This window comes from Lagenorhynchus albirostris, chromosome 18 (genome assembly GCF_949774975.1).
Source record: "Lagenorhynchus albirostris chromosome 18, mLagAlb1.1, whole genome shotgun sequence".
Lineage (NCBI taxonomy): Eukaryota > Metazoa > Chordata > Mammalia > Artiodactyla > Delphinidae > Lagenorhynchus > Lagenorhynchus albirostris.
In genome coordinates, this window is record NC_083112.1 from 11393510 (window position 1) to 11407147 (window position 13638).

Here is a 13638-nt window from a genome sequence, read left to right on the forward strand (position 1 = left end):
GCACAGACAAAAACAGGGTCACTCTGCACAACGCCTAAACATTAACATCCCCCTTCCGTCATTATAGGAGTGACTGCTACTTCTTTGTCAATTACAGTTTTTAGCCTAGGTCTAGTCCTAGATAAGAGTTATTAAGATCTCCAATCACAGAATTATTGCCACTCCCTGACAGAGCCCAACCCAGAGCAAAGCCCTGCCTTCCTGAACCCTTCCCCAAATCACTTAACAAAAGCCCTGATCCTACAATACAGTAAGTCCTTTCTGATACCCTCTTACTTAGTCATCTCATGGTTCCTTCCCATGTTTCCCTCACTGCAAGTGAGCAATCAACCCAACTTTCTACACTACAGTTATGTTCCTGGTGGTCTTTGGCAGGAAGGTATTGACACATCCGTAGCCCCAAAATTGTGAACACTGAACTGGTAGTTAAATAAAAATGTAAAAGAACTGTGTAAACTGTAAAGTTCTGTTTAAAAGTTGATGTATTAAGACTTATAGGCTTAGAATTATGTTTTCAGTAGAATCCTCCAAACCCACAAGTGGTTTTTAACATTCTAACTTTAAATTATATTTGATGAATAGTTCCCTTCCTAAATATAAAACATATGTATTTTCTACTCTAGGTTTACCCTCTCAACTGATTAAAGATCCCATGGCTCTAAAGAGAAGTTTATTCTTCTAAAGAATCTTTCCATTATGCTTGGGTGATCTTTGTTCTAGTTCAGATTTTAAATTAGCATTTAAATTAATGGCAAGTAATATCCCTATCCTTTCAAAAATAGTAATGGATCAATATTTCTTAAACATTATAGTGCCAGTTCTAAAAGGTAAATAAAATTATTTTTCCTTTAGTTACCACTTCAGATGGTAGAATTTTAAACTATTGTATGCAGCAATACAAGGGGAGGAGGTTTTGTCCCATCCATTTGTTTCACTGTCTTTTAATATCTGTCACCTTCTGTGTGTGCTTGAGGACACTGATATAATTTATCCTTTTATTGCCATAGTATTGATTAGAATGAATATATCTATACTCATACCCCAACTCACTACACCAAACAGTTATGAGATTAAATTTGTACCTAGTTATCGTCTAGAACAGAATCTCCCAGCTCACCATCTCTCTGATATCTAGACATGCTGCCCTTTCTAAACTACTTTTATTTGGAAAGGGATCCAAGGTTTTCAAATAACAAAATCTTCCATATGGAAGATCTGCTGGTTTGTGATTGTGCCTTATGTAAACATTTTAATATCGGATCCAGAGACTCCCCCAAAGGGGATTAAAACATAATCCCTCTCTGTATTGCTGTAGTGGATTAACTCTGTTCTCTCTGCGGCTGGTTTGCTCCCTGAAGGCTACAACAAAAAGACCCAGCGCTCCTTAAACATGCTATGGAATTGGAAGTTGTAATTGGAGATTTCCAAAGGACAAGGGTAAAAATGACACACTATTAAGGCTGAATATTTCATGAGTGTCTTTCTTAAACAGGGACCAGTTCGAAGCCCTTTTATAAACCCCCAGAAAATCTCAATTCAATAGAATGAGATTGGAGTAAAATCAAAAGGAAAACGGGGTCGCCTTTCAGAAACGCAAACAGGTAGCGAAAATGTGCCCCCCGTTAAAAGTTCATGGCATTGTGAACGTAAAATTCGTAATACTGTATATCTCGATAAATTAGTTTGTATGGTTTTGATAATGTGTATCATGATTTTTTATTTTTTTTCCAATTTGATTGGATATGTTAAATTATATTTTAAGAGAACGCAGCAGTTCGCCATTTTTAATGTTTTTGACCACTCATCGTCTCCAAATGCCAGAAATCTCTGTTAAACCAGAAATCACTAGCTTTCTGTGTTTAGAATGACGACTTTTCTGAGGTTTTATCAAGGCCCAACGATGTGTAAGAAGACACTTTGTTTCCGATGTGAATCAGGTCACCTTCTTTCTCACCTCACTCCAATCAAGAGTACACCTCCTGGATTTCTCCTGAAGGGAAATATGAAAAGTGGCATCCAGAGGAGCGTCCCGGTGGCTTAAGGGTTAAGGAAGCGGTTCGAACCGGCCCGAGCGTTGGGGGCTTCGGAGGGGGCGCGGAGGCAGGAGGCGCCGCAGAGCGCGCGCACAGACCCTCCAATAAACACAAAGGAGGGCCTGGGGAATAGAAACCCAAATCCACTTGTAATCGTACAAGAGATTCGGGCATAATTACTTGAGCAACCTAGATTAAGATTGATGAGCCTTTAAAGTGGCGCTCTAGATCGACCGCTTCGCCCTTTGGAAAGAAAAACCTTATGGAGCCGAGGTGGACCCCCGACTCCGCTCGGCTCAGGCGGAAGCTACCCGCCCGAGACCCAGGCCGGGAGTCCGCGCGCCCTGGGGCCGGGCCCCCCAGAGCGGGCTCGTCGGGGATAGAAAGCCGTAAAGTCAAAGCAGGGGCTTGGCGTTAGCCTGACCCGGGCAGGCGGTCACGGTCGGCGGTGCGGGCTGACACTGACACAGTTTGCTCCATAGCCACCCGTTTAAGCGCGACAGCAGCCGACCGATTCCTCTCTGGTCCTCCCGCGGCAGAAACGCCCGGCTTTGTGCAGGACGGTCGTGGATTCGGTGTGTGCTGCGCCCTGGAAGCGCGAACTCCGCTGCAGTCCCCGCGCCGCCGGGCTGGGCCTGCTCGCTGCGGCCGTGGCGGTGGCGGTGCGAGCCGGTCTCCCCGCGAGGAGCCACCGCCGGCGGGGGGGGCGGGGGGACCGGGCCTGGGCAACCGCAGGGGGCCTGCCTTTTCATTGCTTTCCTCCTGCTGTTACTGTGACTCATTTGTCTGCATTTGGGGGGGCGGGGGTGGAAGGGAATATGATGCACCCTTGCTACAGAAAAACAAATAACATTTTTTTGATTTCTAAGTCTTTATTTTAAGTCGAGGGTAGAGAAGAATGTCCCCCCTTCGGGGAACCTTAAAGGAGCAGTTAAGTAATGCCACTTTGAATTAATATTCTAATATGTGAAATTTGTAATTTTCGACTTTAACTCAGATGGAGGGAATTCGAAGTCAGCGCCTTAGTGGGCACACTTTATAAAACATTTCTTTTACTGAAGCTTAGTCTCTCTCGTCCCACAAGTTGAGAAACAACTTTTCAAATGCTTTTCTGAGAATCGTTTTGTTCAAGTGTCTTACAATTTCATCATTTTTGACCTATGCTCGGTGAGAAAAGTCACTGCTACAGTTTTCTTTCTTTTCTGCATAAAAATGTATTTCATGTCCGTGTTTGCGCGTATATCGGTGTGCGGTGCGCCTTAGGATGTCGATATTAATCTGCCTGCAAGATGCAAACCCGTTAGCGGAGTGGAATTTATATATTAGACCCTATACCCCTTCACGTCCTCCCGCCCATCCTGGGGGGACGCTGCTGCCCAGAGGGACGGGGTTTTCACGGTGGCTGGTCTTTGGGGACGGCGCTGACTGCCCAGCGCGTATCTCGGAACGCCGTTGATGCTCAGTGGAGAATCGGGGCCTTAAGAGAGTCCGTTCTGCACTTTTAAGCTGGTTAAGGTCAGCGCCTCACTAACCATGTAGGATTTCTAAGCAGAGGTTGCAGACTCGCTTACTGAAAGTCACTTATTCAATATTCTGATCTCTTGAGATTTTAAAGAATTATTTGTCTCTAGTCTCGTTATAAGGTAGTGTGTAAAAGCTAAGCAGGCTTATCTCACGTGAAAGACATAATATAGACACTATTTTTTCAGTGCATATCTAAAACTAAAAACCTGTGGTACCCTTCTGGGAGGGAGCGGGAGAGGGGCGCAGAGGCGCAGCCTGACTCCCGTACCCTCTCTTTCAGGCCCAGTTGTTCTCAGCACTCCTGCCCAGCTCATTGCTCCTGTGGTGGTGGCCAAGGGGACTCTTTCCATCACCACGACAGAAATCTACTTCGAGGTGGATGAGGATGATCCTGCCTTCAAGAAGATCGACACGAAAGTGAGTTTGAGTGATTCCGTGTACAGCACTGGTGGCTTTGTGGCAGGAAGTGGTTTTAAATTTTGCTTGGTTTTGAATGACAGTGGGGGAGGGGAGCACATTCTCATCCTTATAGAAAATAAAATGAATGAAATAACACATGCTCTATTTTATGGGATTGAAGAATATATTAACTTTAAATCCTGTATACCAGAGCATGCACATTTTAACGGTCTCTCTATGAGTGCCTTTGTGTACACTTCGGCAGATTTGGTAGTGAAGCCAATTGCTCCCAGGTTCCTGGGGTACAGCATCTCAGGCTCTCTGGGAAGACTGGGAAAGGTCTCATGACATTTCTTACTAAGATCACTTTTAATTTCCAAAAGTGTACATTGCAGTATGAATAATAATTCATTAAAAGGTTGTAAGAAAACTACAGAGCACATTTAGCTCTAAATTCATCTCCGTTATTACATCCAGTTTTCATCTCCTGAAATAAGAATGGGTTTTATATGTGATTTTAAGGGGAAGAGAAATCAATTATCTGAGAAGCTTTCATTTAAAATGTGTATACATAGTACATACTGGCGCTCAGATGTTTAAAGTTTGTATTCTTCTGTGGGTGTAGTGCCAGACAATATATATTCAGATGATTTGAAATGCATAAATATTTGTTTATTATATCTTATTTTGTAAATTTTAAAACCTGAGTATTCAACAGCTCTATACCTCTACAGTTCTTCTGAAATCAATTTTATTGTTGTTTTAACTTTTATATTATCGTGCAATTTGTAAACTTTTTTCCTGAGGCTAAGAATTCAAGAACATAAGTGTCATGCTAGATAATCAAGCATCATTTTACAAAGATCTTCCTTTGAAGTATTTTTCAGAGGCAGTTCTCAAATAGCGAAAGGCAAATGCTCCCGTAGATCCAGAACCTTATTATTTATATTTAATTTATATATAGAAGTAAAGCATTCTAAAACACTATTTGTAGAGTAGCAATTGAAAGTCTAAAATGTACCCCCACCTGAGTTAACTAACTACCCTAAGGCCCACAGGTGATTAGCCCCTCCCGCACTTGTTGACTCTTAAAATACTCTGAGGGATAATCACAGGACTTCTTTAACTTCTAGCTGCAAAAGGATGGCATTTTGAAAATGAGTTTGAATGTAGTGCACATGATTTTAAATAATTTAAAATTTGTCTTTATGCTTTTATCATTGGCTTGCCCTATGAAGTAATAAGTAATTTTGGATTTCTGATTCATTTATTCTGCCAGTGGAACCCTTACTGCATAAAATAAGGCTTGGCATAAAATAGGTCAGAAATTATCTTCATTTCATTAGCGTAGTTAGTTTTCATATACAAATTTTAAAAGTTTTATTAGGATTTTGTTAAGTTCATTTCCTCTGAGTTGGTCTGATTTTTAACTCAGCAACCTTGACTGTCATGACATATTTCATCATTATATTATCAAAAATTCTACAAAAATATTAACCCAGAAGAGCAAGCTTTCAAAGGTAGATTTAAATTGCGTCTGTTGTAGAATGGACTAGTCTTATAAGTAAGTCAGAAACTGACAGTAGATCACTGTATTCTGTAGCTATACAAAAAGAGCTTTTCGCCAATATTTTAAGGTTTTATTTTTAATTATCTCATTAGCATATTTCTCAGAAGGTTTAAAATATTCAAGTGGGTTCAGTTTTCAAAGTGAAGCATTACATCTTTTGACAGGAAAACAATTTAAAGTGAGACACAACAACTTTTATTTTACTTCATTTATTAGCTTCTAATTAAATAAAAACCAGCAACAGAAATTAAAATCTAAATCACAAAAGTAATTATCCAGTGTATTTCAAGTGCATTTTTCAAATATATAATTCAGATATTCAAGCGTTATTATATAAGCTGAATTCAAATTTCTTTGAATATATTTAAATAACATTTCAAGTATATTTATGGAATGTTAGAAATAGAACAAGCAATATATTTGAAACAAAATGTAAACTTTTTAAAGTTCAGACACTTTCAAAGACAGATAAAAGTACCAGGAGGAAATCTACCTTTAAATTATATCTTTGTTAGTGGAAAATGTCTGGAAGTATCCAAAATGGCCATTTAACTTCTGTTCACCAAATCACAAAACACCAACATCCACACTTTCAAAGACAACGTGAGATCACAATATTTGTTACAAATTAAAATATACATTACACTTGCCTTCAGATGGCATATCCAAATCGTGTTTACTCACAGCCAGATGCACCTAAATCGCCAGGATTGCTATAATCCTTTGATGGTTAAGCAGTGTTCACTGTGGTCTTGCATTACAGCCAGGCTGTTTTCCGGGTGTTACTGTGTCCTTTTCAAGGGAGATACGAAATCCTTTGTAAAGAATTCTTCTAATACTTGTGAGTTTGGGGTGTTCTCCATCCGCTTTCCCTACTTCTTTTTCTCCCCTTGGAGGGGTGGGTGAGATGATGCCTAAACGTTGTGTTAGTACTCCTTTTTAAGGAAGAGATTGTTTGCACTGTCCAGTGGAATATTAGATAGGAATCGAACAGGAAGTTTACACTTAATGAGAACTTTAAGAATAGTATAATCACATTTCGGCTCTCGATTCAATTGTCCTCTAAAGTTTTTCCAAACTTTTCGGGTTGGTCAGGATCTCTCTTGCCAGTCGCCACGTTTGTTTGGCAGCGTTCTCGAGAGCCGAGTGAGGTTTGCCTTGAAACAGATCTAAGTTCGGTAGGAAGTAGTGAGGACACCGCCGGCACTGCAGGCAGGAGATAAGTTGCAGCAAAATCCCGTTAAGCCGGTCACCCAGGCAAGACTCGTCCCAGTCCGACTCCCGGGGATGCTTTTCACACTCATAGGAAACCAGAGTCTTCATGTGGTAATTGTTCAGGGGCTGGCCTGGCAGTTCAAGGTGACGGTCCCGTAAGGTTTTGAGGATGGAGAGGCATTTCTTCCTGCAGCCCCCCATCTGCAGTCTGTTCTCTGCCTCCGCGAACTGCAGCACCCAGGCGTCGCTCTCGGCCGAGCTCTGCTTGCCGGCCAGGGAGTGGCACTCCTTGGACAGGAGATTGAACCCTTCCGCCTTGACCTCCGCCACCCGGTTGGGTCCCGGCCAGGGGATGTGGGGAAGTGGCCAGTGGGCAGCACTCCGGGGCCAGATCCCGGTGCATTTAAAAGCCGGGGTGATCTGCACCACGTACCTATCTCGGATTCTCAGTTTCACTTCGCTGGTGTCTGCCACCATCTTTACCACATCCCTGTAGCTACATTTGTCTACCGCTTGAGCCACCAGCGTCTGAAACCTGGACCGGATTTTGCGCGCCGAGAGGTAGCCGGAGGCGGTAATGAATTCCACCCAGAGGGACATGCTTCTCTTGCGCCCGTCGCTCAACTTCAACACCGCGCAGCCGGGCAGCGAGCCGTCGTCCACAAAGTTGAACACCCCCATTTGGTTAAGGTAAAGCACCACTTCAAATTCGGTGGGGGAGATGACCTCGAGGCCCTCGTAGCGATTGTCCATCTCGTTGAGAGAGCTGATGAACCGGGGCTCCTGCACTTCCACCTCCTTCAGGACGTCGGAAACTACTTTGCAGACTTCCCGGATAGTTTTGGCAATGGCAGCTTTCCTGGCTTGGCATTTTTCGTTGTAGTATTTATTCAGATGGTAGACCAGCTTGGCCTGGGCCGCGATCATGTTGGGGCAGAGATCCGGATTGTACACCGGAGTCTCGCAATAAGCTGTGGGATCCAATGCGGCTGCTAGAGCTGGAGCCAACTTCGGTGGAGAAACGGGCCGCCGCGCTCAGAAATGTATCAGAAACGTCTTTCCGAAGTGCTGCAGCGGTGGATTCCTAGCGCCGCTTTCCCCTTCCTTTTATCTTTGAGCCCAGCCGGTCTTAAAGTGAAAGGTTGTTCTCCCCCCTCTCTGTCTCTCTTCCTCTTTTAAAGAATCCTTGTGTGAGAGAAACACATGGAGAGATCACCTTCTCAGTCATAAAAACAAAAGTTGCGCTGAGACCCAGCAAGGCTCTTCCAGTAGTCAAAATAATCAACCCTTTCCGTATTTATTTACGCTTTCCCGTAATCATGGTGTGTGCAGGACTGTTAGATGGAGGAAAAGTGTGCTGAGTGTGTGTCGGGGGTGAGTGTGCGTGTGTATATGTCAGAAGAAGCTGCGGTTGGTTTGTCTAAGAGCCCAGATGCACTCGTGTGGAAATTATAAAGGCAGGGCCAGGCAGGCTGGCGGCCAATCGCCACTGGGCTCGTCACCACAGCCTCTGTCAGCTCCAGCCCGGCTAATTAATCCCCCCTCGTGGATAGAGGCACACAAACTAAAGGTGGGAGGCTGCTGCCGGGCAGAAAACCACCCAAGCCACCTAGACAGTTTTGGAGATCAAGAGGAATCTCTCAGCTTTGGTATTAATTGAAGCATATTGACGTTTTGAAAAGACTTGGCAAAGTGGTTCTCTTCTGTGCTTGAAAACCCTGCTTGTCTTTTTACTGAGGAAATGCAAATACAGGTGTACTAATGGTCATCCATCAATTGGTGAACTAGATGGGGTTTTCTAAAACAAAAGTCACTAACTTGCATTTAGAGGACGATCATTAATGCCTGTTAATCCTCGAGGTCTTTTTGAATGCAGGGTGGGAGTTTGCTCTTTCATGTATATGCAAGTTGGCTTTAGATGGACTAATACCTGTATAATTTTCTGGATGTTCTATGTTAGAATGATTTTTTTTAGATGTTATGCGGTGTTTTACCTATGTTTTCTCTCATTTGCAGTTGTTGAAAGGAATCTGAAAATTATTGCTGTTAGATATTGTCTACCTCAGTTTAAGTTAGGATGTTTCAAAAACGTTTAGTACACCCCTCCCCCCATCTGCAGTGCTCTTTGTACTTTGCCCAACATTATAACCAGGACACTAAGTTTTGTACGCATTGGCAGAAATATTTGTGCAGTAAACTATCTCTGTGATTCAGAGGTTATTTTAATGTGAGTTCCTAATGAGCTGTATTTTAATACGTGAAAATTCAGGAGAGATCATCTAACCTACTGGCAGATACCTAACCTGAAAATTTGTAGGTTTGGGGTTTCTGTCCTGTTTACAGATGCATAATTAAGGGTATATCTCCTCTCCTAAGGGTCCTTAGTGGTCACCTGACAGTAGACTTCTGATTTTATACTATTTCATGTCACTTGATTAAGGGAAATGGTTAAGATTTTTAAAGAAAATTAATTTGCAGTCATCGGGGTTTTAAATTTAAGTATCATTTTTGAAAACTTTGAGAGAAATCAACATTTCTAAATTTGGGAACCTTGAAAAAGGAGGGGGAAATGGATTTATGTAGAATATTTTTTTTTCCTGGTGGTACCAACTGTGTCCTTAATGTACAGGAAATAGAAGAAATACTACTTAGGGGTTCTGTAGTTGTTTTTAAACCTAGGCAGATTTTTAATTCCCTACCTTTAATTTTGATGCCATCTCTTTCAAATTAAGAATATTTCCAGCAAAATCCTATAATTCCTGGAACAGGTTTGTAGGCACTTCCTTTCAGAGCCACTTGTAACAAGATTTTGTTCAGGGCTCCCTCTTTTTACTCAAGCTTTTGATTTTTTTTTTTCTTCTTTGCACAGGTACAGCATCATACTTTCTTGTTATCCAAGAGTGGGAGATTTCGATTTAGCTTAAAATAGTACATTAGATTCAGGGCTCACGGCATCCACCTACTCTGTTCCCCAAGAGCCTTTCATTCCCTTAGGAGCAGGGATTGGGCGCACCCGCCAGCCCCTCCCCACTTTGCCAGCGATGCGGTGAACGCGTTGCTACCTTTTGGCAGTTGGAAGAGGAGGAAGAGGAGGCAAATCAGAGCCGGAGAACCTGCGGCCAAGAAGGCGAAGATGTGCCCTGGTCTCTGGGGAAAAGCCACCTCTGTCCCCACACAGTGCAGGTCCTGCGTGCTTCCCGCTGGTCCCCTCTCTCCGCTGCTCTACACTCCCGGCCCATCCTTCCTTCTTCTCTCTGCTGCATGTCCCATAGGCAGGCTTTGGTGTGTGTGCGTGCGTATGGGTTATTTTAAAACCCTACTTAATGTCCCAGGTTTCTCCACGTCCGCTCCAGGCCAGGTTCTCTGCCCTCGCGCCCCCCTGCCCGGCCGCCGCCCGGGCCCACGTGTGGTCGCGGCCGAGCCCGCGCTTTCTGGTCGCCGGCCGCGGGCCCCTGCGCCCCGCGCGCTCTTCCTTGGATTCAGGTCAGAGTGGCTCGGTAGAGACCTGGCCACTCGATTTCTTGGGCCACCTGCAGGTGCCCCCGATTGTCGAGGAGGGGAGGCAGCCTGGGACGCAGAGGCCCCAGGGCCGTTCAGGGGACCGTGGCGCGGCCGTCCGGGTGGGTCTAACTGGAAGGACGCGAGGGGCGCCGGGCAGCCGCGCTGGAGCCAGGCGCGCAGGTGGCGCATCTTCGAGGCTCACTGTGCGGCTTAATTGGGTTAAAGCAAAGCTAAACGCCAGAGCACTTCGTGCAAACTAATTGGTGTAACCAGGGCCTTTTCACTAACGATTTGCACTTTGAAGAAGAAAATGGATGGTGAGAAAAGGACTAAGAAACTCGTTAGTCCTAGAGTGTTCCCGGGAAGTGAAGTCATTCGGTTTCAAGGACGCTGGGACTGTGTTTTGTGAGCTGATTCCTTCAGCACCCTTTACGCAGGGAGCTGACAGTGATTTACATAACATAGGATTCAGGCACCCGTCCTTATCACTGTGGGTGAACTGGGCGCCCTAGAATAATATTTCAGCGCAAGTAGCGCTTGTTGCTGCAACACAGTGATTTTCTATTACACTGAACACGTGAAACGAATTGCCTTCTGTAGCTGATCCTTTCAGCGATGTCAGGCACCTCTCATTGTTGAAGGGAAAATTAAACTATTCTGAGTGTGCTTTCTATCCCGTAATTTTTTGTTGTTGTTGTTGAAATGACCTACGGAGAATATACAGTACATTTTTGTGTAGTTCTGCTGATTTTCATCTAGGCTTTGGAAATAGACTTGTTTTGTGGGAGCAACTTATTTAACTATTTTATAGTAATTTTTAAAAAATATCATTTGGCCTATTGAACTAGTTATTTTATGATTGTGTAATACATGGAGATAGCTTAAAATCGCTTTATTTACTTCTGTGAAGAGTTCATAAAACAACTCTAATAACACCAGTCTTAATTATATTATTTTTTTTACTATAAATATAATCATAGTGGTTAGTACTAGAAGGAAAGTTTGCGTGTGTCCCATGCTTTAGGATATAAATGCTTAATTGTTTTCATTGGTATGCTCTTCAGACATCTTTGACATGAGCTAATAATAGAATGATAATTGAAGAAAACTGACCTAATTGAAGGAAAAAAACCCAAGAATCTCAGGATTTAATGACAGTATGAGATGCTTACATTTGAATGGTATTTGGGATTGTAAGGTCTAACCGACTTGACTTTTCCATTCTATTTACTTAGTTTATTAGGAAGCCTCAATATATTTTTTTAATACATCTTTACTGGAGTACAACTGCTTCACAATACTGCCCTAGCCTCTATCACACAACAAAGTGAATCAGTCATATGCATACTTACATCCCCATATCATACATCCTCACATCCCCTCCCTCGTGAGGTTCCCTCCCGCACTCCCTATCCCACCCCTCTAGGTGGTCACAAAGCACCAAGCTGATCTCCCTGTGCTATGCGGCTGCTTCCCACTAGCTGTCTATTTTACATGTGGTAGCTTATGTATGTCAAGGCTACTCTCTCCCTTCGTCCCAGCTTCCCCTTCCCCCCAACCCTTGTCCTCAAGTCCATTCTCTATATCTGCGTCTTTATTCCTGCCCTGCCACTAGGTTCATCAGTACCATTATTATTTATTTTTAGATTCCATATATATGCGTTAGTATACGGTATTTATTTTTCTCTTTCTGACTTCACTCTGTATGGCAGACTCTAGGTCCATGCACCTCACTACAAATAACTCAATTTTGTTTCTTTTTATGGCTGAGTAATATTCCATTGTATATATATGCCACATCTTCTTTATCCATTCATCCGTCAATGGACATTTAGGTTGCTTCCATGTCCTGGCAATTGTAAATAGTGCTGCAATGAAAATTGTGGTACATGTCTCTTTTTGAATTATGGTTTCCTCAGGGTATATGCCCATTAGTGGGATTGGGCAGCCTTGATTTAAAATGTGCAATTATGAAAAAAATTGGAGAAAGTCACAAGCATACCATTATCATAAATTTTAGGAGTATTAATGCATATAAAATGATTAACTATTGTGATCCTTAACACTTTCAAGCATTCAAAATAACAATGGCAAAATAATTTTTCCTGAAGTGCTAATTGCTAGGTAACTTATCCCTCCCTTCTGTAAACCTACATAATTTATATGAGACACAGAAAGTAATGTGCAAATAGGCACCTCATTAGGTTAAAGAAAAACTCTATTATGTTGAGAAATGTAGGAATGCAAGGTTTCTGTGTTTTAAAAAAACTAATTTAAATGTGAATTGCCTGTTCATGAATTTAAGCAATTGTGACCTTTCATCTGGAAAAATGTATCTGTTAGTTAGAGGATATGTATGCACACACATGTTAAATGCTCACATAGATATTGTTTTATGTTTTTTCATTATCTGCTGGCTGCTATTCTATTCACAGGTATTCATGAATTTAAAGTTTTATTTTTTTAATATGTGCTTATTACACTGGGGAGATGAAAAGAATATGAAGTTGAGTTTATTAAATTATTTATCCCTACTGCTGGAGTGGCTTTGAAGGCTCATTGTACGCATCTGATTTCTGCCCCCATCTTCTCTTTTTTAAATGCACCCGGGCTATTTCATCTGTTTCATTCTGCCAGACACAATATATTTCTTCTTTTACACTAGAGAAATTAAAGACAGATATTTGTGCAGGGTTTTCTTTATGTGTCACATTAAATAAAGTAAAATAGAGGGAGTTTTTCTGGTAATCTAACTTGATGGCATCTATACCTTTCTTCCTGTTGTGACTCCTCATATAAGACCGCCTAAAACAAAATAGCTTGAAAGCTTCCAGAGTTTCAATGAGTTCTTAAAATAATTATTTCATATTTTAATATCAGGTTTATGACAAAGTAGAGCAGAGAATTGAGGTCACTGTTTGCACAATTTAAACCCTATTTTATTTCTTTAACCAGAGCATCCTGATAATTGTGGTTAAGTTTTTAAAATTATTTTCTTAATTCTTCACTTGAATGTTCAAGACTGTTGCCTCAGTTTTCCTCATCCCCCTAGTACATGATAATATAGTCACGTTGGTAGTAAGGAGTTCTTTTTTTGTTTTCCTACAGTGTTGCTTAGTAAATTTGTTATTGGTATTAATAAATGTTGAAAAGAAAGTAACTTTGAGATTAAAAATGGAAATTGGAAGGGTACTTTACAAGAATTATCACCACTGCTAGATTTGCAGATTTGAGGTGATTCTGGATAACTCTGGCCAGAACCTTTCTTTTGGTAGAAAAAAGAAATTTAAAGCCTGGGTTATTTAGATAATTGTCTCTCTTTCCTCACTTCATTTGAATGTATACACAGCGGTGCAGGATACTTTAAGTTGCATCTGTAAACTAACAAATTTGAGG

General features: G+C 42.0%; 2 protein-coding genes across 2 annotated transcripts in view; one reads left to right on the plus strand and one right to left on the minus strand.

The window, feature by feature from the left end:
- Positions 1-13638, plus strand: part of NBEA (neurobeachin) — a 627916-nt gene that overhangs the window by 423501 nt on the left and 190777 nt on the right. Inside the window, exon 40 of the mRNA XM_060128644.1 lies at positions 3838-3974. Within this exon, the coding sequence (XP_059984627.1) occupies positions 3838-3974 (137 nt within the window). The remainder of the gene's footprint in view (positions 1-3837; positions 3975-13638) is intronic.
- On the minus strand, positions 5809-8103 carry MAB21L1 (mab-21 like 1). Its single transcript, XM_060129025.1, has one exon. It carries the CDS (start codon positions 7666-7668, stop codon positions 6589-6591), a length of 1080 nt encoding a protein of 359 aa, XP_059985008.1. The 5' UTR covers positions 7669-8103; the 3' UTR covers positions 5809-6588.

What these genes read in the sequence shown, in the direction of transcription:
- MAB21L1 (XM_060129025.1), bottom strand. Translation starts at nt 7,668, where the DNA reads ATGATCGCGGCCCAGGCCAAGCTGGTCTACCATCTGAATAAATACTAC.